Here is a 23,580-nt window from a genome sequence, read left to right on the forward strand (position 1 = left end):
AATGAGACTTCAGGTAACCTCAAAGAAGAGGATAAGTGAATTGTCCAGTATGAAGACCTTTTGCATTAATTTTGACAGAAAGAAGACACATTGTTATTGAACCATCAGAGAATGTTAGTAACTTCCTGTCATATTTTGGCTTTCCATCATCTGAACACACTTCATACTTGAATGGGCATCTCATCTGCTTTAGTTCCTTTTCCCATCGCCATGACAAATGCAGTTTAAGGAAAGGAGGGTTTGTCTTAGCTCACAGTCTAAGGATAAAGTCTATGGAGGTGGGGAAAGCATGGAAGGAGTAGTATGATCTGTAGCCAGAGGCTTTCCTATGTCACGCCTGGCCTGCAGTCGGGACAAATCTCTCACCCACAGTCTCAAAGCCTTTTATAAAATAATCACACAAAGGCTTAATATTATTTATAACTGCTCAGCCATTAGCTCAGGCATATTACTGATTAGCTCTTACACTTAAATTAACCCATAATTCTTATCTATGTTTAGCCATGTGGCTTGGTACCTTTTCTCAGTTCTGCTTTGTCATCTTGCTTCCTCTGTATCTGGCTGGTGACTCCTGACTCAGCCTTCCTCTTCCCAGAATTCTCCTTGTCTCTTACCCTACCTATACTTCCTGCCTGGTTACTGGCCAATCAGTGTTTTATTTATCAACCAGTCAGGGCAACACACATTCACAGCATACAGAACGACATCCCACAGCAATGATCAGCTGATTATATTGCCTCTGCAGTTAGGAAGCAGAGAGCAGACAGGAAGCAAGGCTTGGCTAGTCAACCTCAAGGCCGTCCTCTGGTAACTCATTTCCTCTAGCAAGGCTCCACCTCCTAAAAGTACCCAACCTCCCAACGCAGTGCCACTAGCTGGGACCAAGTGATCAGACACAGGAGCCTGGGAGGCACATTTCACATTCAAACCACAACAAAGATGAACTAATGCTTTGAAGCGTTTAGGTGGGGAACTGGAAGGTAGTTTTTCTGCAGCACATGATGGTCCTCCCCAATCTTTCCCACCAATCCTGCAGTTGCTGTATGGCCCTGGTAATGTGGTTGATGCTATTGTAAACATCTGGTCAGAGGAGGTAATGGCCCTTTGACAGTAGCATGAAAAGCTTACTCAAGTGGTTCCTGACTTGGTATCCCTGTCTCTAATCTCTTCACACTCAGGGGTAAATTTCCAGGTAAAAATACTTCACTTTCTTATGGGAGTCTTTTCTAAGCAGCCATGCCAAAACCATTTCAAGGACTGCAGTGGAAACATTCAACATAAATATCTTGTCCTATAGGGAATATTAGCCATGGCAAAAAAAAAAAAAAGGCCAATTATGAAGACAACTAAAATAGCTCTAGGCAAGACGCTGTCACTAACAACTTGTTAAATAAGGGCACTGAGGTAATTAAAGAAAACCATACCCTGTCTAGACTCACTTCCCAATGTTCAGTCTTCCTTGTACATTTTCTTCCTATCACGATCAAATCAGGAACGGTAAGCTTTAAAAACCTTCACCCCCTCAGAGCACTCCTTCCACAGCAAACAGACTGTCAAATTCTCCTACTGTCCAGAAATGCTTCCCTTTACCCGGTTCCCATACTAATGAGCAGGTCTCTCCATGGTGGGCTCAGTTTCCTTCATAAAACAGGAATGGTGACAACCCCTTCATTGTGAGGCTGCTGTGAGGTCTCAGTTGGGTAACCCAGGTAGAGGACTTAGCATACTAAATACATAGCACAGAAATGTGCATGCACTCATAGCAAGTCCCAGGCTTGCAGATCCTCTAACATTTGAGATTCCAGTAGTTAGTATAGTTGTTGTTAGCAACCTGTCCTTGTTATCAAAAAACACCATGAGTGGCTAGGCACGGCAGTAGACACCCTTAATCCCAGCACTCCGGAGGCACAGGCAGGCCATCACAGTCTACGTAGTGAGTTCCAGAGCAGTCAAAACTACATAGAGAGACCCTCTCTCAAGCATACAAAAAAAAAGTGTCCCTTGTGTCTATGAATGGAAACACGATTTGTATAGTTATTGTCTTGGATACAGTAACTATTGCTGTGATGAAACACTATAACCAAACTTAGGGAAGAAAAGGTTTATTTGGTTTACACTTTTACATCACTGTCCATCATGGAAGGAAGTCAGGATAGGAACTCAAGCAAAGTAGGAGCTGATGCAGAAGCCATGGAGGAATGCTGATTATTGGCTTGGTCCTTAGCTTGCTGGTCTGCTTTCTTATAGAACCCAGAACCACCAGCCTAGGGATGGCTCCACCAACAATGGACTACCCCCCCCACACACATTGATCACTGATTAAGAAAATGCCCTACAGGCTTGCCTGCAGCCTGATCTTACGAGGCGTTTTCTTGATTGAGGCTCCCTCCTCTCAGATGACTATAACTTGTGTTGAGTTGACAAAAATAGCCATCACACTAAAAAAAAGTATCAATAAAATGTAAAATGACTCCTAACGATACTCTGTTACACTCATAGATTCAGTCATCATCAGAGAAGCTTCCTCCTGCAGCAGACAGGAACAGATGTAGAAACCCACAGCCAGACATTACACAGAGAGAGAGAGTCCTTGCAACACACAGCTTAAATGGGATGTCTCCATCAAATCCCTCCCCCTCAGAGCTCAGACAATCCCAAGGAAGAGGAGGCAGAAAAAGTGAAAGAGCCAGAGAGGATGGAGGACACCAGGAGAACAAGGCCCTCTGAATCAACTGAGTAAGGCTCGTATGAGCTCACAGAGGCAGCATGCACAGGGCCTACATGGTTCTACATCAGGTCCTCTGTATATATATATTATAGCTTCAGCTTCGTATTTTTATAGGACTCCTGCGTGCAAACAAGTGGGTCTCTGATTCTTTCACCTGCCCGAGGGGCTCTTTTCCTTCTGTTGGGTTGCCTTGTCCAGACTCAAAATGATGGTTTCTGTTTTATCTTATTATATTTTATTTTGTCATATTTGGTTGTTGTCTCTTAGAAGCCTTTTCTTTTCTAATGAGAGGCAGAAAGTGAGTGGATGTGGAGGGAAAAGGAGGTATGAAGGAACTGGGAGGAGTAGAGGGAGGAAAACTATAATCAGGATATATTGTATGAGAAAAGAACAGACTTTCAATAAAAGGGAGGAAAATAGCTAGCTAGCAGTTCCCCAGGCCAGAAACCTAAGAAGCATCCAACTAATGTCCCTGTTGCATTACCACCTGTTGCACAAGGTCCCTACACACTCACGTGTGTCCCCTACACACTCACATGTGTGAACACTTGCTCTCCAGCTCATGGTGCTGTCTGGGAAGATTATGGAACCTGTAGGAGCTTTGCTGGAGGAAGTGGGCTAGCCTTGAGTTTTGATAGCCTGGTCTTGGTTCTTGCAACTGCAGTCACCTCATGTTTCTGTCAGCGTGCCCTCTCAGCCAGGATGGGCTGTCGCTCCTGAAGCCATGTGCCACAATCAGCTGTCGTTTACATTGATTTCATCACTGACTCTGCCACAGCAATGATGAGAGAAACTAATACTCCACCATCAGAAGAACCTCATAAACTGTTTCTCAGATCTAACCCTTCTTCCATCCCCATCCCCTCAGCCCTTGGGAGAACCTAATGCATCCCTAAGGAATCAACCTGGCCTCCAGCCTCACAATGATGGCAGGAGAGACTGTGTCCTCTCCCTGCTGAAACCCCATCAACACCTTCTAGCTGGCTTTAGGTAAAAGGTGTTTTGTTGTTTGTTTTGAATTTGTATTTTTAACATTGAAGTTGGCTCCTTCCTATTTCCCAAGCCCCACCTCTCACACCACTCCATCCCGACCATTCTGGCTCTGTCCTTCCCATGCCTTAGTCCAGGAGAGTGTGCCCCTTCTGCCTGAGTGCTCTTCCTCCACTCGCTGACAGCTCAATAAAGGTATTGTCTCATTAGGGGAGCTGCTGAAGATAACCTGGCCTCTAGCAGCTGCCTCCAGCAGCCTGAGCTTGCTGCCTCGGACCACACGGTCCTCCTTCAGGCAGGGGAAGCCCGCCTTGCTGGGACAGCTGAGAAAGCTGGGCTCCTGCCAGCCTCCCTCATCACTGTAAGGCCAACTCACGTGAGGCTGGCCACATAAAGACACTTGTTCCATGAAATCTTCTAAAACTTTGTAGACCAGGTCCATTAGGGTGTGGGATCGGAACTAGCAAGGATGGGCATGAAGGCTCATAAATCTTTGGAACTCACAAACGCCTGCTGCTAGAAGAAGAGAAACACAAACTGTATAGGTTCCCATTCTGAATTTCCTAGAGAGAGAGGTCCCCCTTGAACATCAGGCATTGCAGCAAATGTTGTCTTTCCCACAGTCTCAGGCCACTCGGCCTTCTGCCCCCAGCTAGCAGGTGGGCTGAGATTGACTTTATTTCAACAAACAAACATCCAAACTATGTAATCATGGGATGATATCTGAGCTGGCTCTAGCTGGCTGCTCACGAGGGAGTCTCTCATGATGGTATGTGGGAATTTTCACTGTTGACCAAGCCAGACACTAGGTCCACAGCTGCATACTTTGTGATGAAACCAACTAAATGGAAATCAATGACCCAGCCCCTTAAGCAGGCGCCACCCCCTGTGCTGGAGCACGCTGGAGCTTGTTTCATGTAGCACATGGAGATATATGGTCTGCTACTTTAAAGACATGGCCGCCTTTGGTGGTTTTTCTGGTGTAGTGACTGATGCAGGCTGTATACCCTTTTGCGAGCCAGTAAGGAGTAGGATCTCAGGGACAAACAGAAACTAGGGACTAAGTAATCTAAATGTTTTTTGTTTGTTTGTTTGTTTGTTTGTTTTGGTTTTGGTTTTTCGAGACAGGGTTTCTTTGAGTCTTTCCTGGATCTCATTCTGTAGACCAGGCTGGCCTCGAACTCACAAAGATCCACCTGCCTCTGCCTCCCAAGTACTGGGAATTAAAGGCGTGCGCCACCACTGCCCAGCGTAATCTAAATGTTTATGTATTGAATTTCTCTCATTGCTTAAAACAACTTATTAATATAAGACTAATACAAGCTCTAACATACATGTCTGCCAATTTCATGGGTAGCAGATTTCCTAAAACCATGTCTAAACGCAAAGAGGATTGGAAATATTTAAAATCAGTGTCAGACACCTGCTACTGGCCAAACCCAAACCACCAATGAATTAGCTTTGAACATCGTTGATGAGAGTTATTGATGGATTTTTTTTTTCATTAACTAGTATTTTCCAGGTTGGCATGAACATTTCCCTCATTTTGTTCAAACACGCACAGAGAGAGAGAGAGAGAGAGAGAGAGAGAGAGAGAGAGAGAGAGAGAGAGAGAGAGAGAGAGAGCGCTCAATAGCAAAAAGAAAAGGAGAAAAGGTAAATTTAAAAATGTAAAAGATGAAGTTAGACATGGTGGCCCAAGCTGGTAATTTCAGCTACTTTGGAGGCTGAGACAGGAGGAGCCCATTTTCAAGGCCTACCTGCCCACCTTAGCAGGACCCTGTCTCGAAATAAAAACAGTAGGAAATGGGGAGGGGCTGTAACTCAGTGGTGGAATGTATGTGCAAGGGCCTCCGTTTAGTCTCCAGTTCAGAGAGACAGAGAGAGAAAAAAGAGGGAGGAAATAAGGGGGATGAAAGGAAAGGAAGGGAGGGAAAGGGACAGGAGGGAAAGGGGAAGAGGAGGGCAGGAGGAGAGGAGGGGACTGACCCCTGCACATCATCCTCTGACCTTCATACCAGCACCATAGTGTAAGCATGACCACACACAAAATAGAGGAATATCATTTTAAAAGAACACTACAGCACAGCCAATTGTTCTTTAGCAAAAATCTCTCTACAAAGCCTTGGCAAAGTTTCACATGTGTTAGAATTGTGAAGTCTGGATTGGCCTGGCTCTCCTTCTAAAGAAATGCTTCTTCTCATAGAGCCCTTCTGCTGAAAGGCAGGGATGGGCCCAGAAGAGCAGAGAGGGGCTCCCACCGCTGCTGGACGAATTTACAGGGGTGGGTTTTCTTTAGTCTTCAATAAATTAGTACACCTGAGTCTGTTGAGTCATCCGGACTGAGTTCCTAGAGTTAAAGAAAAAGCTATTTAACCCTTTAGTGGCTGCCCCTTTGAACTTCCCTGAGAACTCAGAATATTCAAGCTAAAAATTAGTGAGCTCAGTCACAGGGTCCCATACCTTCCCACAGCACAGTTAATAATTATACTCAGCTTAATGTCTAGAATCCCAGTCCCAGCCAAAGTACTTGAAGTAGCAGTTTCATGGTATATTTCATTAGAGATTGTGCCTAATGATTAAACGGAACCAGTCAAGTCTCAATAATATTTGCAATCTGAAGGACATTCATCCAAGCAGGTGACCTGAACCACAGCTCAGGTCCCCACACATTTCCAGCAAGGCAAAGTTTTTCAGTTTCAAGCTTTCTTCCCTCCTTCCTCTCCTCCTGGTACCCCCCAGGTTCTCCACATGACTAAGCTTGACCCAAGTTCTCATAAAGAAAAAATCCAAAGTGAGGTGGATATATTCAAGAGGGTTCGGCAACCTGGTTTTCCAACAGGGGACTGCCACGCCTTAGAAAGGCTTCCACTGGGGTCAAAGCAGCCATCTTCCCAGGTACAGCCCACCACTCACTTACTCGTGAACAGGTCACTTAGGGAAGGACATGCCCAAATGTCTCTCTTCTTGTTTGTCTTTTTACCCTGACCAGGGAACCTCCACTAGTGGATGAGGACCAGCAAACTAAAGGAGGTCCAAACAGACCCTTGATTTTGAAACAGGAAATGCAGGGATAAGAATAAAAATTACCTTGCCTGGGCTGCTGAGGGGCCTCAGTTCACTTCCCAGATCCACAGGGTGAAAGGAGAAAAGCACCTTCTGCAGATTGCCCTCTGGCCTTCCCACACATACACCAAATAATAAATAAATAACAGGTCTTTACTGATCTTGGGGTGTGGATCAGGCAAGATTCAAGGAAATGAAATGAAGCCCTAAACTATTCTGTGTTCAAATCGGTAGGAACTCAAAATGGGAGGAAAGAGATAACTGTGAGAGGAAGGAGAGAACAAAGAATTTACTCAGAACCGTGAGCAAGAGCTAGAGCATGGGCTGGCGTGTCTTAAGAAGGGCGGGTGCAATGCTAACTTTCAGCTGAAGTTTCTCTACGACCGAAAAATGCCCTCCAGTTCCATATACCATTAGTAAATGCCACTGGGATGTGAGGGGTTTTATGTGGATGTCATGGGGAGTATTTTGTGTCTGGGTTGATGGCATAAGGACTCAGGACAGACCATACACTGAACCAGTACTTTAGAGGAATAAGGCCAGAAGAAGGGATGAGCATGGTATATTCACCTACAGGAAATCACAAGAGACCTAGGGAAGAATATTGGGGAAAGGCTGTGGTGGGGCACAGCTCAGATGTTATCCATATTATATCCAACCAATAACTTACATGTTTATAACCTTTGGAAATTTGTACAAATTTTCCAGGACTTGTGCATTTATTATTTCTGAAAAATCAGTCCCATTACTATATAATATAATATAAATAATATATTTAACCAAATCTGAATTTTAAAAATTCAAAAACTGATTTTCTAGCCCCCAAATTTGTTCTTCACCAAAGAAGTTTTTGACATCAAGTTTTACAGCAAAGGTCAACACTGACAGAGTTGAAATCAATGTGTCACAGATAAGCACAGTTAAACAAAGTAAGCTCTGCCAACCAGGACTGTGTTTGGTCCTCAGGAGGCAATCACAATGCCTGGCACACAGTAAATTCTTGCAGAGTGAGTAGTACTCGTTCCGTGTTACTCCAAATCATACTGATGGGAAAACGAATCTAATAAACATTTACCTGCAACACAACATAAGGCAGGGGTACCCATAAAGACTTTCAAGTCACTTGAGCAATCTTATCTGTGTGAAACCCAGAAAAATGGAATATTCATACAGCAAACGGATGTCTACTTTACTCAGCCAATGAGGAACATCAAAATTATAAGAGAATTAAAGCTATTACCAGCAGGTACAATAACTTACTAGTGGGCTTCCCGTAAATGCCTAACCGAAGCTCCATTGCACATGTTTAAGACGATCGGTCGGGTGAAGTCAGCTGGAAGCAACAAGATTGGACTGGATTGGTATGACAAATGACAACAAGATTGGACTGGATTGGTATGACAAATGACAACAAGATTGGACTGGATTGGTATGACAAATGACAGTCCTTGAGGAAACCACAGGATGCTGAGAAAAAGAGATGAGGCTTTCCGTAGGGCGTAGGTTCGAATGAAGGACCCTGAGGAGGATCTAAGGGAAGCAAAGATCAATTCTGGGTTGGCTGTTTCCAAGGAGAGATGGGAGGTGAGTGTTCACTGGGAATGACTGTGAGGCATGGGTGATTTAGCAGTTAAAATATAGAAACAGCAAAGCTGTGCGACAGTGTGAGCAGGAGGAAGGCAGAGTCAGCACCTCCAGAGCCCTGAGTTCACTGCAGAGCTGCTACACAGTGTGGGAGACACTGAGCTTCCTGCCAGTTCCCAGCCTCTCAACTTGGCTGACGTGGGACGACCTTTTTCTCATATCTTTCCAAACCAATGTTCACTCTTTCTTCCAAACACAGGTTTTGACTCTTTCAGAGGTAAATATCAAATAATTTCTTTATGATTTATAGGAAGAAATGTTTTTAAGATCTTCATTAAGAGAAACAAGCCAAAAATAAGACTCATATTTAAAACACTTTCCAACCCCCCAACCTCTACTGTACTTCCCCAGGCCTCCAGGCACACCACTAGCCAGTGCACATGCCCCTGGAAGACCACAGTTAACTTCGTGATTTGGATGTGAAATGTCCCCCATAGGCTGTGTTTGACCCTTGGTCACCAGATAGTGGCGCTGTTGTGGGAGGTTGTGGATCCTTTAGAAGGTGGAGCCTAGCTAGGGAAGTGGGTTGAGGGGGTGTGCCTTGAGCTTTATAGCTTAGCTGTTTCTTGTCCTATGGGCTTTGAGAAGGTGAAAGCCCCAACTTCATGTCCCCATGATCACAGAACCACTTGCTCCCAAGCCTTCTACACCATGAGGGATAAATACTCTGAAACAGTAAAGTGAAATGAATCCCCTTAAGTTACTTCTCCTCCTATATCTGGTCACAGGGACATAGAAAGTAAATAACACCATTGGCTTATTTCTGGCTCCTCCCTGACTCTAAACTCCTACAGAGCAAAGCCATGATGCATTTGATTTATATACCACACTCAACACAGCTCCAAGGAGATCCCAAGAGCTTTGGAGTTAGGGTACCTGTTCTGTCCCTCTCTATACATAGTGAGCCATGGTCCTTTCATGTTTAAAGAAATTGTACTCTAAATAACTATTTACAAATGTCACTGTTTGAAAGACTCTCTCCATAAACAAAACAAGGAATACAGGGATAAGAGGTGGCATTCACATCTAGTTCAGGGCAGATGGAAGCTTCCATCAGAAGGGTCCACAGATAGTTTTAGAGCAACACAATAATCCTGAAGCAAACAATTTAACACAAACTGTCTCCAAATTGAATCACTGTCCTAGTCAGTCAGGGTTACTATTACTACAATGAAACACCATGACCAAAAGCAACTTGGAGAGGAAAAGGTTTATTTCGGCTTACAACTCTCAGATCACACTCCATTGCTGAGGGAAGTCAAGGCAGGAACTCAATCATAGCAGGAACCTGGAGGCAGGACCTGATGCAGAGGCCATGGGCAGAGGGTGCTTACTGGCTTGCTCCCCATGGCTTGTTCAGGCTGCTTTCTTATAGAACCTGGGAGCACCAGCACAGGGATGGCACCACCTACAATGGGCTGAGCCCTCTGCCATCAACCACTACAAATTCATGAAAGTAAGAGGCTAAGTATGTCTTGTCACTGCTTGTTATTCTGCCTTCTCTATGGTACCTGTAGGTATTCAGTCATATGGAAGCAAAACAGACAAGGTAGAGAAACACAAAGAACGGAGGCAGCAGAAATGACGTGCAGAGGAGTGAGACCCACCGTGAGCTGGTGAGGGGCTGCACCGCAGAATCTGAAGGGTCTGCTGTGTGAGGACAGGGTGCTCTCACAGATCACATAGTCAAGGAAGGACAGAAGAACCAGGCAAGCTGATTGAACGTGGGAGCCTATCATGAGGTCTGAAACTTGGCCGAGAGGAAGGGGAGAAGGGTGGCTCAGTCAGGAAAATGCTTCCCAGTACTCACTCACTAGCCGGTGGGCACATGTCTTAACTCTGGCTCTGGGAGGACAGAGACTCCCTGAAGCTCACTGGACAGCCAGTCTAGAAAAACCAAGAAGCTCCAGGTTCAGGGTCAAATAATAAGATGGACGACAATTGAGGAAGACGCTGAAGTTGAGCTCTGTCTTCCAGGTGCACATGCATCCACATACACACAGAGACAAAGGAGACGAGCCTAGGGGGCAGAGCAGCAGTGACACCAGTCAGAACGTTCTGAATGCTAAGGTGAGAATCACAACCGAGTGACCAGCACCTGCAGCCAAGCCATGGGCACCGCTCTATCTATGTCGCTATGTAAAAAGCAGCCATAGTGCACCAGTCTTGCAGGCACTGGGGAAAGAAGAGAAATGCTAAGTCCCAGCACAGAAGCAGATGTTTCCCACTCTGGTGCCTAGGACTCCTCCTCTGTTCTGCATAACCCCAAAGAAGTGCAGAGACCTTTCTGCAGCAAAGCCCGCTGGGAATAATTAGAACGACCATGCTTAAAGTGACTAGGTGCATTCTGCTGTGGTGCTTTTGGTGTGCAATCCTGCTACTGCAAACTCACTGTAGGGAATCACTTCGGGTTTGAAGGAAATTTCCTCTAATAAGTAGTGTTTACCATTCATGACAATGCATCTTAAAAGGTATTTTTGTATCACTGCTCTGCTGAAGCTTCCCTTTGGAACAACTCTAAACTCTGAAATTCTGTGTACTCTAAACCGGTTTCCAAGTTGTCACTGATGGCTTCCCTCTTATATGTTTGTGTACTCCAGCAGTGACCACACATGGGTTCTGCAGAAGGTGTGCAGTGTGTTCTCAGTGGACACTGAGTACTGGGAGGAAATCCTTGCCTTAGATCAAAGCGGAAGGATTCATACTTTTTACGAGAGGCTTCCAAGTCCTTTTTCAAGGTTTGAACACAGTCTTCTAACTTATGAACTTGCTGAATTCCAAAAGTTTGATCATAAATCATGTGTGGAAGACAGAGCTACTTCCCCACAGCAAGACTGGCATATGGGAGAGTTGGGGTCTCAGGGCAACCAACAAATACTTTTCCACAGAGAGCAACACAGCAGTCCCCACCCTACCCTCTGCTTATACAAATCAGGTAGATTTCCAAGACCTCTTGTGAACATCGGCCCCACAGACAGTACCAGACCCCACAGATCATACACAAGACAAGACTCATAAGAAAGTAATGTCAAAAAATTACGCAACTTTTACATTTTCACTTAATGTAGCGCTTTAACAGCTTCTCTTTGGCATAAGTAAACTCCCAGCACTGTTACTTGTGTATTTGGGACCTTTATTAAATTAAATAAGCACTGCGATGCTGAGATGGTCAATCTGAACATCAAGGCAGCAGCTTCCTGACTGACAGCAGTGAGATGCACAGCGTGGATAGATACCCTGGAAAAGCTATCACTAGTGTACTCACACGACTTAGAACCTGCTGGGTCACTGAAACCATAGAGAGCCAATCAGGAATTAGTGAGACGGCTCAGCAGATAAAGGTATTTGTCAAAGCCTGGCTGCCTAGTTCTAGCCTCGGGCCCTACATGATAGAAGGAGGAAGGAGAGAAGGGACTCCCCTCCTACAAGTGGTCCTCTAACCTGCAGGTGAGTACTATGGCATGTACGCCGCCCCCCACCACAATAATTCTACAGACCTAACGGTTAAAGCAATATTTCCTTCTTTAGATATATTTATTATATATGTATGATTGTTTTGCCTAAATGTATGCATGTGAACTCTCTCTGTGTGTGTGTGTGTGTGTGTGTGTGTGTGTGTTTCCTATAGAAACCAGAAAAAAGACATTGAATTCCCTGGAACTGGCATTACAGATGGTTGTAGTATTTTGGGTTTGTTTGTTATTTTTGTTTTGATTTTGACTTTGATGCTGGTTTTATGAGACAAGGTCTCATATAGCCCCAGCTAGCCTCTAATGCCCTATGTAGGTGAGGATTACCTTGAACTCCTGACCTTTCTGTTGTGCTAGGATCATAGGTATGCAGCACCACATGCAGCACGGAAAAGTTACTCTCAATAAACCTGCTGCACACCTTACACTTTACTAGATTCATGCACACCACAGAGGCTGCAGCTCAAGCTGTCAATGAATTCATACATCTCAAACTCTACCACAGACATACATGTTCCAGCACCAATTGCATCCAAGGCAGCCTATTTCAAACAAGTGTGTACAGATTCATATCCAGAACTAACTCACTAATCTATTCTCTATTTCCGCTCAGTATAACTATTAACAAGAGCTCATTCTTTATCCATAATATAAACATAACCAGAAAAAATGTATACCATTGTCTGTTTTAAGCTTTAAGGCCCATCACTTTCATTAATGTGATATGCATTGAAAAAAAACAGAAAAGATAGACAATATATTGTTTTAAACAAGATCTGGAAATAGCACCTCTTCCACAAACCATTTGGTGAATACTCCTTGAATAATGAATGTAACCTCACATTCTTCATGCAATGCACAATTCGAGTTTTTACCTTAGATGACTTTTCTGGAGGGATCTAGTCAGCTTGTTGCATGCTTAAGTAGAATGAGAGAAAAGGGGGTGATACTGTACACAGTGTCTCCCGGGTCTGGGCTTCGAATGGAAGAACTGCTTTTCTATACGGCTTTTCTATAGTGCTGGATTTGAGGGACATAATGGGAAGAGTGTCCACCTGGACTGGTGGGCAGAGTTCAGTCTAACCTACATCTTCCCATGCCTCACTGGAGCACTTCAGGCTATCATCTTAGCTTTAGTTTTTATTGTTCTCACCTACAAACCGAGAAATACATGCTATAGAATTACTAGAAGTTCCACCAGGCTTTCAGAAGCAGCTTAGAACGCCGTGGTCTGGTTATCTGGTGCACACGGCTCACCTCCAACCCTCCTTCCTGCAAGTGTCTGTCGACTGTGCCCAGTAGAAAGTTAATGCAAGTTGGAAGTGGTTTTCACACATTACATCAGCTGAGGCTGTAACCCAGTGGCAGAATGTTTGCTTAGCATGTTCAAGGTCCCAGGTTCGATCCCCAGAACAAAAACAAACAAAAAGGCATGGTGACACACATTCCTAGCTACTCTGGAAGCCCAGACAGAATTTAAGTTCAAAGGAAACCTAGGCTACATTAGCTGGAGGCTAAGCTTAGGAAGATCCAACGTGATAGATAGATAGATAGATAGATAGATAGATAGATAGATAGATAGATAGATAGATAGACAGTTAGATAGACAGATGGATGGATGGATGGATGGATGGATGGATGGATGGATGGATGGATGGATAGATGATAGATAGATAGATAGATAGATAGATAGATAGATAGATAGATAGAGAAATAAATAAATAAGGAAGGGCAGGGAGTGTAACTTGGTAGCAAAGAGCTTGCTTAGCATGTGTAAAGCCTTGAGTTTGATCCTTAGCACAATAAAAAATAAAAATGAAAACAAAGCAGACACATTTTTGAGCCAGGCATGGTGGCGCACACCTTTAATCCCAGCACTCCAGAGGCAGAGGCAAGCAGATCTCTGTGAGTTCCGAGCCGGCCTAGTGAGTTTCAGAACAGCCAGGACCATGTAGAGAGACCCTGCCTCAAAGAAACCAAGAGTAATGACATAGCAAGTCCGACGTGGCAACCACTTGTCTTGAGGAAAGCCTCGGGCTGGAAGTGTGATCCTGGCTGCCTCTGACAGGTAAGCTGTCAGGATGTGGGTGGGATTCCTTATGGACTTTGAACAGAGATGTATCCATCACTACTCAAAATCTTCTCACTCTGAACAGGGAGACTTGTATGGGAGAACATTTCATCCAAACCTGCATACCTGAGGACTTATCTCTTCGTTTCTGAAAATACTCCAGCAAAGAAAGGACCACTTTTTCCTTAAAACATATAGCACCCCTCATATACATTTAAGAACTCGTATCTTACTATTAGAGTGTTGTCCACATGTCAGACATACTATAAGAAACAACAACCAAAAGATGGCATTAATTCAAAGCTTCGAAATAGAATTTGCATTACCTCAGTATTAACAGTTTCCATTGGTCTTTTCTTGATTTCTCCTATGTCCAAGTAACTAGAAGGTTAAAAAAAAAAAAGTAAGGAATGATTTTACAGATTTGAAGTCAACTACATAAAATGTGTAAGCATTATTACAAAGTAAAGCCAGTCATAGGAAATGTATACGCCTGAGCAGAAATCAGTAGGCACAAGTGTTGTGAGGCCGCTGTTCACATAGCCTCACCAACCAAAGCTGAAAGCATCTGCATAAACATCAAGAGAACTAAAGTGGAGGGAATACATGCTCTGGTAGGAAGCATTTCTCCCTTAATAGTAGTTTATCACTCTGGACTTACTCTCCTTCTCTCCTCTCCTTCTCCCTCCCCCTCCGCTCACCCTCACGCTCTCCTCCATTATTTTTCCTTTTTTTAGAGACAGCGTTTTATATACTGAAAACTTAGGCTTGAACTCACTGTGTCACCAAGAGTAACCTTGAATTTCTGATCCTCCTGCTTCTACCTCCCTAGTGCTGGGATTACAGGCAAACGGCACCACATCTGCTTTATGTGGCACTGGGGCTCCAACCCAAGGCATGCAAGTACTCTACCGACTGACTCACTCTCTAGCTCTTTAACATAAATTCTGTAAATTCCATGAATTGCATTCATTACAAAAGTTAGGTCAAAGGAAATAGGGAAAGCCTGGGAAAGACAGACTGGGCGTCAGAGTCGAACCTGAGAAAGACTGGGTAGGTTCCCCAGTGACACCGAAGCACCCAGCCATGTGGGGTGGTTTAGGCCTTGGGTCAGCTTACAAAGGGGTGGGGGGTAGTTAACCTCTGATACTCTCACTATTCCATTTCTCTTCACTACAGATACTAACTAGTGGCTGTTGCCTAGGCACAATTTGCAAATTGTTACCTTTGTCAACTTCAGAGGATTAGCCCATCAGTGTCATCTAGTTCCAGTTTTACATGCTTACCAAACTGTCTTATAATAAGGGATACTAATTATTTTAACATAAAAATATAAATCTAGCTTCTAATTTATAACCACAATTAGAGACTCAACTATCTTAACTACTATAGCAGACAAGTAGTCAAAAAAAAAAAAAAGAGTTTATTCAGGTGGTAAAGAAACCTGCCATTAAGCCTGAGTTCCATCCCTGTGACCTACATGGTGGAAGGAGGGAACTGACTTCCCAAAGTAGTCCTCTGACTGCCACCCTCACCCTGTACATGCACACACCTACACACAGGTGCATACAACAATAATAATAAATGCAATAAATTGTTACAAGTTTATATATTAGAATTAACTTTGCCTATTGAACTGGGCTCACCATCGGCTGATGATGTTTGGTTTTTTTTGGACAGAATGTTAATTGGTCTGGAACTTAAACTACATTTCCCTACGCAAATAGCAATTGCGTGAGATGGTGTGGACAATTGATATCAGCAATGAAATGGGTCTTTGGGAAACTCCCTGGATGTATTTCTATCAAGACAACAAAATATTCTGTTGCATACAGGAGAATAGCTCCTGTTTTATATCCTAAGTGTCTCAGACCTAACAGGTTAATGGAGGTGAGACAACTCCAGAATGTGTGAGGAACGTTTAGAAGTGTGGGTCTGTACACTCGTGTGAGCTTGGCCATGCGCACGCTGCCACTCACACGTGGGGTCAAAGAGCAGTTCTGTAAACGGGTGCTCTCCTCCTTCCTCCTTTACCTGGGCTCCAGGGGTCAGACTGAGGTCACTGAGCTTGCAACACAAGCACCTTTCTTTACCCATTCAATCGTCCGTCTCATTGGCCCCAAGAAAAGTTTTGAGAAAAATACTCTCTAAAAGTTCTGTAAAAGAAAGATTTAAAACTTACCTGGACTTTAGAGACAATGTCAAAAATATGAGAAATGTCTAAGTGAAAGACATTCCAGCAGGAAATTGGTCGCCTCTTGTTGACAGGGATTTTGCTGTCTTCTCCAACATTATGTTGGCTCAAAGTGAAAACCCACAAATGACCCTCAGCACTCTCCAGACTCTTTCATTCTGTCGGTTGCTTTGGTTGTTATACAAACATACAACGCTAAGCTTCAAACATCCAGCACTTAAATCTTTAGAGTCTGGCCCTACAAGCATAGATAGATACTCACTGCTACTTGAACACCAACGTCAGCATGGAAAACTAACTGTGGGGACTTCAATAACAAACTCAGTTTCTGTGTTCTCGTGTGTGAATTAAAAGCAAAAATTAACACTGCAGACCCACTACATACATATAAAAAGTGGTTTGAAAAGCAAGTTCTGTTTGTCTTGAAGCTGTAGTTTTTCATCCTGAATTGAAAATACCCCTCCAACAAAGAGAGATGTGAATGACTATAGTCTAAAGCTTTTGGCTGCTCAAAACCTGAACCAGATTTCCATTCTCACAAAATTATTCTGTCTCTAAGTGGATTGTTTTGTTTTTTTTTTTGGGTTTTTTTTTTTTTTTTGGTTTTTTTTTTGGTTTTTCAAGACAGGGTTTCTCTGTGTAGCTTTGCGCCTTTCCTGGAACTCGCTTTGGAGACCAGGCTGGCCTTGAACTCACAGAGATCCGCCTGCCTCTGCCTCCCGAGTGCTGGGATTAAAGGTGTGCGCCACCACCGCCAGGCTTGTTTTTGTTGTTTTGGCCATTGTTGTTTGAGATGGGAGCTCACGTCGCCCGGGCTGGCTTTGAACTTACTCTGCCCAGGCTGGTCTTAAACTCCTGTTCTTCCTGTTTCTATCTCCCAAGTGCTAGGATTACATGCCCCACTACACTCAGCTATGAAAATAATTTAATTTAAAATATAGACATAATGCAAGATATTGGCCATCACAAGAAACCTTATATTTATAAAATACAGTGGCATCTACAAAATGCATTCATAGCCATAGTTTTTACCTTTTTATTGTTTCAACATAGGGTCTCATGCATCTAAGGCTGGCCCAGTACCACATAAAACCAGGTTTAGTGGCACTTTGAGAGATACAGGCAGGAAGGTTATAAGGCTCAGGCTGACCGTGAACTTCCAATGTAGCAGAAGATGGCCATAAACTTATGATTCTCCTGCCTCTGCCTCTTAAGAGATCAGGGTACAGATGTATGCACCATACCTGGTTCTGTGGGGTTCTGGGGATCAAGGACTTTGTGCATGCTGTGTAGCACTCTCTCAATTCAACTCCACCCCCAACTCCACCACTGATTGGTTGATTTCAAATACTTGCCCACAAACACAGCTAAAAGGAGCTAGCAAAGCCTAAGTCTTCTGGTTGTATTTCTAAGTTTCTGGAGGTTGAGGCAGGAACTTGGGAGTTCAAGGTCATCCTTAGATACATATGGGGTTGAAGACTAGCCAGGATTACATGAGACCTTCTCAAAGAAACAACAAAACAGTTCTAAATTTCTTATAGACATCCACAGTGTTTCATTGAGCTGTTTTCTCTAGAGTTAGACAAATTATGTTTAAGAGAAGTTTCAGAGAAGGAAAAAATAAATTCAGAAGTACCCCTTGTCTTCCATAAGGAGACTGTTTCCATTCCCAGAGAGCAGGAACCCTGCAGTTCAGCTTATATAAGCCAGGTGAACAAGGGCATGACTGGAGAACTTTGGTATTTTGGTATATGGAAGTATTTTGGTGGAAATGCTTCCATATAATTAGAAAATAATCACAGGAAATAGATTCATAGTAAATATTTTTAAACTTTTTGCTATTCTGGGGCCCAAGATAAATTTAAATTAAAATATTCTATTTTAGAGCTATAGATATAGATTATCTGTAATTCCATGATTCCATTGGTAGATAAAACCAAGAAATAAAAAGCAGAAAACAAGTGCTCACAGAAACATTCTTCATAATAGCCCCAGAGTGAATAACCCAAATATCCATCAACTGTTTAATGGATTAAGAAGAATCATTAGATCCATATCATGGAAAATGACTCAACTGTAGAGTGGCACTGGTACATGCTACAGTGTGGATGAACCTTGAAAGTGCTACAGTGGCAAACAGGACAGATGTCAAGTCCACGGACGTCAAGTGTTGTATTATTCTATCCCATAGACACAGGAAATAGATCAGTGGTTTGCTCATGCCTGGAGGAAGACGAAGTTAGGGGTTGTCAGTTTCCTTAGGTAAGTGATCGAAATACTGTAAAATGAATTTGTAGTGATGGTTTGCAACTCTGGAAATCATGGAAATGGGTGGAGTCTCCAACATATACGTCAGTAAGGCCTTAGAACCTGAAATGTAAGCGTTTACTATCCTGTCCACTCCTGACAACTCTCAACTCCCACATAAACTTAAGTACTTTTCTTACTGTTCCTATCTCTTTGTGATTTGCATTAAAATTATCAGTGTTCAGGTGGGAAGTCCTCAAAGATGAGTCAAGTCTGTCCATCTTAGTTCACGCCGCAGACCTTAAACTGTTGCTAATTCACAGAAAATAACCGTGGGGAAAGTGGCCTGCGGGTCCAAGAGCGAAAGATGTGCACAGACACAAAAGTCAGTGGACTTTTCCAAGCACTCTGTGACTAGCACAAACACCCGGGATACGGGAAGAGGGCACAGCACCTGGCTGTGTGCATTCTGCTTGCAATGAAGGAATTCCAACAATGAGGAGGGAGATCATAACAGGACATCTAGCCCTTGTAATTAATTTGAAGAAATCTTTTTTTTTAAGCTAACGGGGTGGGCTTTAATAAAAATATAAAATAAGCCTATAATCTCACATTTGGGAGGCTGAGGCAGGAGAAAAGCAGATAGTTCAAAGCCAGCCTGATCTACATAGTTAAGTTTCAGGCTGGAGCTACAGAGACCCTATCTCGAAATAACCAAACAATGCTGTTGTTTCTACACTGTTTAGCCCGTCATTTAAAATCCGCACCTACTGCTACTGGAGTGAAATTCCTTCTCCAGTTTCAACCCTACCTGCAACTGCCAGCACCTTGCTAGACCCACCGGAGGCAGCCTATCAATCACGCTCACGGCGCAGAGACACATTGACTCACTTGAGTTTCTTGAAGGCTTCCTGGCCCCCAGCCACGTAGTTGCCCCCGCTCTCGATCTGGTCCAGTTTCCGGATGCGGTGGCCGGTCCTCGGGGTGTAGATGTTCCTAACGGCCCCAAAGGGCGCCTGCACGCCGCCCGTCACTTCCTTGAGGAAGACGTCGAAGCTGGACACCTTCTTCTCATGAATGACGACACGGCGCCCGGCGAAGAAGGGGTCCCCATTGCGGTACACCAGCACACTCTTCACCACTGGCTGCGACAGGTGGCTGGACCTGGCGCTGGGGCCGTTCATCTTCTCCGCTGGACGCTGGACCCGCTAGCACTCCACGGGCCTGCAACACCAGTTCGTGGACCGCCTCCTGCAGGGACAAGGAAAAGCCACTCGCAGGTGAAGAAGGGCTCGCCGTGCGGAACCAGCCCCAGCAGGTAGCAGTTCAAGTAAGGCGCGGCGCGGACGGCCAATCAGTGCTCGCAGGCTTGCACATCAGTCTCTCCCGCCCCGCAGCACCCAGGTGTGCTGTCTGGGAACCCGCGTCGCCCGGGCTTTAAACCCCTGCGCGAGCTGAGACAGGAGGGACAGCGGCGGACGCGCGCACTGAAGCGCGCGCACACGCACACGCACTCAAGCGCACCTTAACATGGCGAGATTCAGTGCCTATCATCACATCTGTGTTGTTTCTCCCAACCGCTTCGCTTTTTTTCTTTCCCTGGTCTTGCACTCTAATACCACCAGATCATTCGCCACCCCACCCCACCCCAATAAAGCCATTAAAATCCCGGCTAAAGTTGCCGGGATTTTCCTTTGAGGAAAACAAACTACTTAAAAATGCATTGAGCAGTTCGGACGCAGTGGCGCAAATCTGTCATCCTAGAATTAGCGTGACTAGGACTGGAGTTTTGCCTCGAGTTCGAGGCCATCCTGGACTACCTAAAAAGTTTTAAGCCAGCCTCAGTTACAACCAGACTAAATTAATATCAATAAATTAAGTAATCTGCACAGATAGAAGCTCCTGAGTCCGAAACCGCGGCACTCGGGTCTGGCCAGCGCCGCCCAGTGGTGAGGCTCGGGTGGGCCCGTCGAAGTGGTACCTACCGAAACTCGCGGGAAGTGGGGGAGGGGCTGGGGAGGGGCACAGGTGGGGGCGGGGCGGGTTGCAGGCGCTGGGCCAGCACGGCGGTGAACCCTAGCCCGCCGCGCGTCCCTAGCACCGGTCCTCCCGCCGCCGTTAGAGTCTTCTGAGGGCCTGCCAGGCCCGCGGGGAGCCCAGTTTGTTTTTTCTCTCTGTTTCCATAGCAACTGCAGCCTCGCGCGGAGAGTTAGCCTATGAACTGGGTCTGGAGCGCGCTTGTTTCCCATGGGCTTCCCTGGCTGCCTCTGGCATCAAATGGTAAGGGGTTGAGAATGAAGTTACCATGCCAATGCTGTGCCAGTGTGGGTCTTGGAGACCGACACACAGCTAGGTAGGTGATGCCCTACAGTAGTTTCAGTGCCTACTAAGTGACGAAGATTAAAGAGTGTGTTTACAAGACTTGCTCTGCCCACAAGCTTGCCTCCACACTGGCTGTGTAAATTATTAGGTCAGGCTGTGGGGTCCAAATGGAGTTGAGATTTTAATCAAGAACTTTAGTAAGGCCACAGGCGGCAGAGTACACCAGTGGGGGGAGCTGAAGGCAGGAGCATTAGCCACCAGTTTCAGGGCAGTCTGGAAGAATAAGACTTTAGGGTGAAGGGGCCAGCCAAAGAAACACACCCTGGCCCTGAAACCAGAGCCAAAGAAACAGTCTACCACTGACGAACTTAGCACCAAAGCCAACCAAACCCTGAGCAAGAAAATCAACCAATCCCTGAGGACGAAATTCAGCCAGTCTCTGAGCTTGCCCAAACTCAGATTGAAATCTGACCAATTCCCACCCTGAAAATCTTCACCCTGGAACACCACCACCACCAAGAAGTCCTATATAAGCCTTGTACTGTTCAGTTGGCAACTGCCTTTTCCCACCCTGGCAAAGGCAGCCACCCTCCTGGATTCCTCCCTCCCAATAAAACCTCTTGAATGAGGTTTGGATGAGACCTTCTTTCACCGAAGTGGAGTGGAGCAGAGAAGAAACAACTTTTTGCTGGAGCAAAGAGGAACTGTAACACTTTCGCCGCTCGTCGCCCTAGCGGAGCAGAGTTGTTACACTCCACCAGACTGAGCAGAAAACTCAGGTTTCCAACTTCGCTGGGAAAACTCTCCCCTGCCAGAGCATTGTTACAGTGGGGAAGCCTTTCTCTGGAGCAGAACTGTAAGCTGCCACGCTTAGGGTATACCAATTCCTTGGCTCCCGTGTGCCTGGATCCCTGCCCATCTGAGCTGCAATGCTTACAAAGACCCTGCCCCCCCCCCCCAAAAAAAAAAAAAAAACTAAAGCAAGCAAACAAGAACCTCAGAAGGGCCAAGAGTGCTGACACACACCTTTAACCCCAACACTAGAAGTGTAGAAGCGGGCTGATCTGTGAGTTCAAGGCAACCAGTTACATATCCGGATTCAAGTCACCTGGGACTACATAGTAGACCCTGTCTCGAAAAGATTTAAAAAAAAAAAAAAAAAAAAAAACCTCAGTAAAGCTGCTTTGTCCTGTCCAGTTTGAGGGGCAAATAAAAAGAAAGAAGAAAGATAGATAGATAGATAGATAGATAGATAGATAGATAGATAGATAGATAGATAGACATCTACTGAAACAAACCAAATCACTGTTCCCCTTACTCCTGCTAAGTATGTCTACATTTTTAAAGCAGGAATTGCCATTTTGCATTTGAAAACAGTCCCCAGCCAGTAGAGTATTTAGGGAGAGTGTGGAACCTCTTAAGAGGTGAAGTATCACTGGAGGAAATAGTCACTAGGGGCAGATCTGGAGGTTTACAAACTCATCTCATTTTCTCACTAGTCTCTGTTCCTGATCCACATAGTGGTAAGCAAGCAGCCACCATCGGATCCTGCCACCCTCGTGCAAGCACATGCCACTGTGTTTCGTAGCAAGCCAAAATAAATCTCTCCTAATTTCATTTGTTTCTTGTTAGGTGTTTGGTCACATAAATGAGAAAAACAGCCAATAACAGCAGGTGTTCCTACTTCTTCATATTTGAGTAAAAATTTTTAAAACTGTACATTAAATTTTAACAATGTGCCAAGCACTGCATAAGGCACTTTATACACACTATCTAATTTAATGCTCATAATGATCTTCAGATGTGGAAACAGATGTTCAGAGAAACTGAGGAAATTTACCTGAACTAACTTACATACAAGACTTCAAACTCAGTCTGCCCTATTACAGAACTCCCTTAACCATGGTGACGTAACAATATGAAACATGAACATGTGAGGGTTGCAGTATGGGACAGAATGATTGTGGTTTTGTTTGGGTTTTGTTGTTGTTGTTGTTGTGTTTGTTTGTTTTTGAGAGAGAGGATCTCATATGGCCCAGGCTAGCCTCATACTTGCTATGCAGCAGAGGATCATCTTGAGCCTTTGGTCCCCCTGCCTCTCTCTGCTGAATACTGGAATTGCAGGCATGCCTTGCTATACATGGGGTGCTAGAGATGAAACCTGGGAGCTTCATGCATGTTAGGCAAGCATTCTACAAACTGAGCTACATCAGTGGCCACAAAAACATTTGAATTAGAATCACAAACCACAATGACTGAAAATTGGCAGCTTTCTATTTGGTCAAAGCAAATAGAATAATACAGAGAAAAAAGAGCAAAATTTTGGTTCCTGGAATACACAGGTGGAGGGTCTGTGGGAAAAGGAGCTATGAAAAGTCAGCTAAGCACTCAGACTCCAGCCCTGTAAAGCTCCCTGCTGTCCCCACCAGCCCTGCCCAGAACGAAAACATGCTCCCTGCTCAAAACTTAAGAGCTTCCAGAAGGCAGGCACAGAGCACTAAAGGAAGCCAAGATCCTCCTGGGTGTGGGACACTTGTTACCAGTCTGTGAAGCCACCCACATCTGTATTCCCTGACTTTCATGATGGTTCTCAAGCCAGGATTTATCTCCTGAGTCACCATTGATCATGGAGTAGTAAAATAAAAGCTTGCCAACATTTTCAGCTCCCTGAACTGAATAAAAAGGGAAACAAGAGAAAGTCACCTGAGCACTAGAAGCCCCCTTTCTCTGTATCCTGCTCTGAGGAGTTATGGGAGCCGGGAGCTGCTGCTACATGCTCCCAACACCTTGGGTCCACCTGCCACCATGTCTTGCCTGCCATGATGGACTGCAGTCTCTCAGAGAGCAA

General features: G+C 44.7%; 1 protein-coding gene across 3 annotated transcripts in view; it reads right to left on the bottom strand.

The window, feature by feature from the left end:
• Dcdc2 (doublecortin domain containing 2) overlaps positions 1-20,555 on the bottom strand; it is a 177,364-nt gene extending 156,809 nt beyond the window's left edge. Inside the window, exons 1-3 of one of the 3 annotated variants that reach the window (XM_059263246.1) lie at positions 20,396-20,555; positions 19,302-19,661; positions 14,296-14,350 (exon numbers count right to left, since the gene is read on the bottom strand). In XM_059263246.1, coding sequence (XP_059119229.1) covers positions 14,296-14,350; positions 19,302-19,594 — 348 coding nt within the window. In that variant the 5' untranslated portion in view covers positions 19,595-19,661; positions 20,396-20,555. Of the gene's footprint in view, positions 1-14,295; positions 14,351-19,301; positions 19,662-19,934; positions 20,249-20,395 lie in introns of those variants that run through there. The other 2 variants (XM_059263244.1, XM_059263245.1) reach the window with 2 other exon arrangements.
• Positions 20,556-23,580: the final 3,025 nt, after the last annotated feature.

The sequence above is a fragment of the Peromyscus eremicus genome, chromosome 5, assembly GCF_949786415.1.
Source record: "Peromyscus eremicus chromosome 5, PerEre_H2_v1, whole genome shotgun sequence".
NCBI lineage: Eukaryota > Metazoa > Chordata > Mammalia > Rodentia > Cricetidae > Peromyscus > Peromyscus eremicus.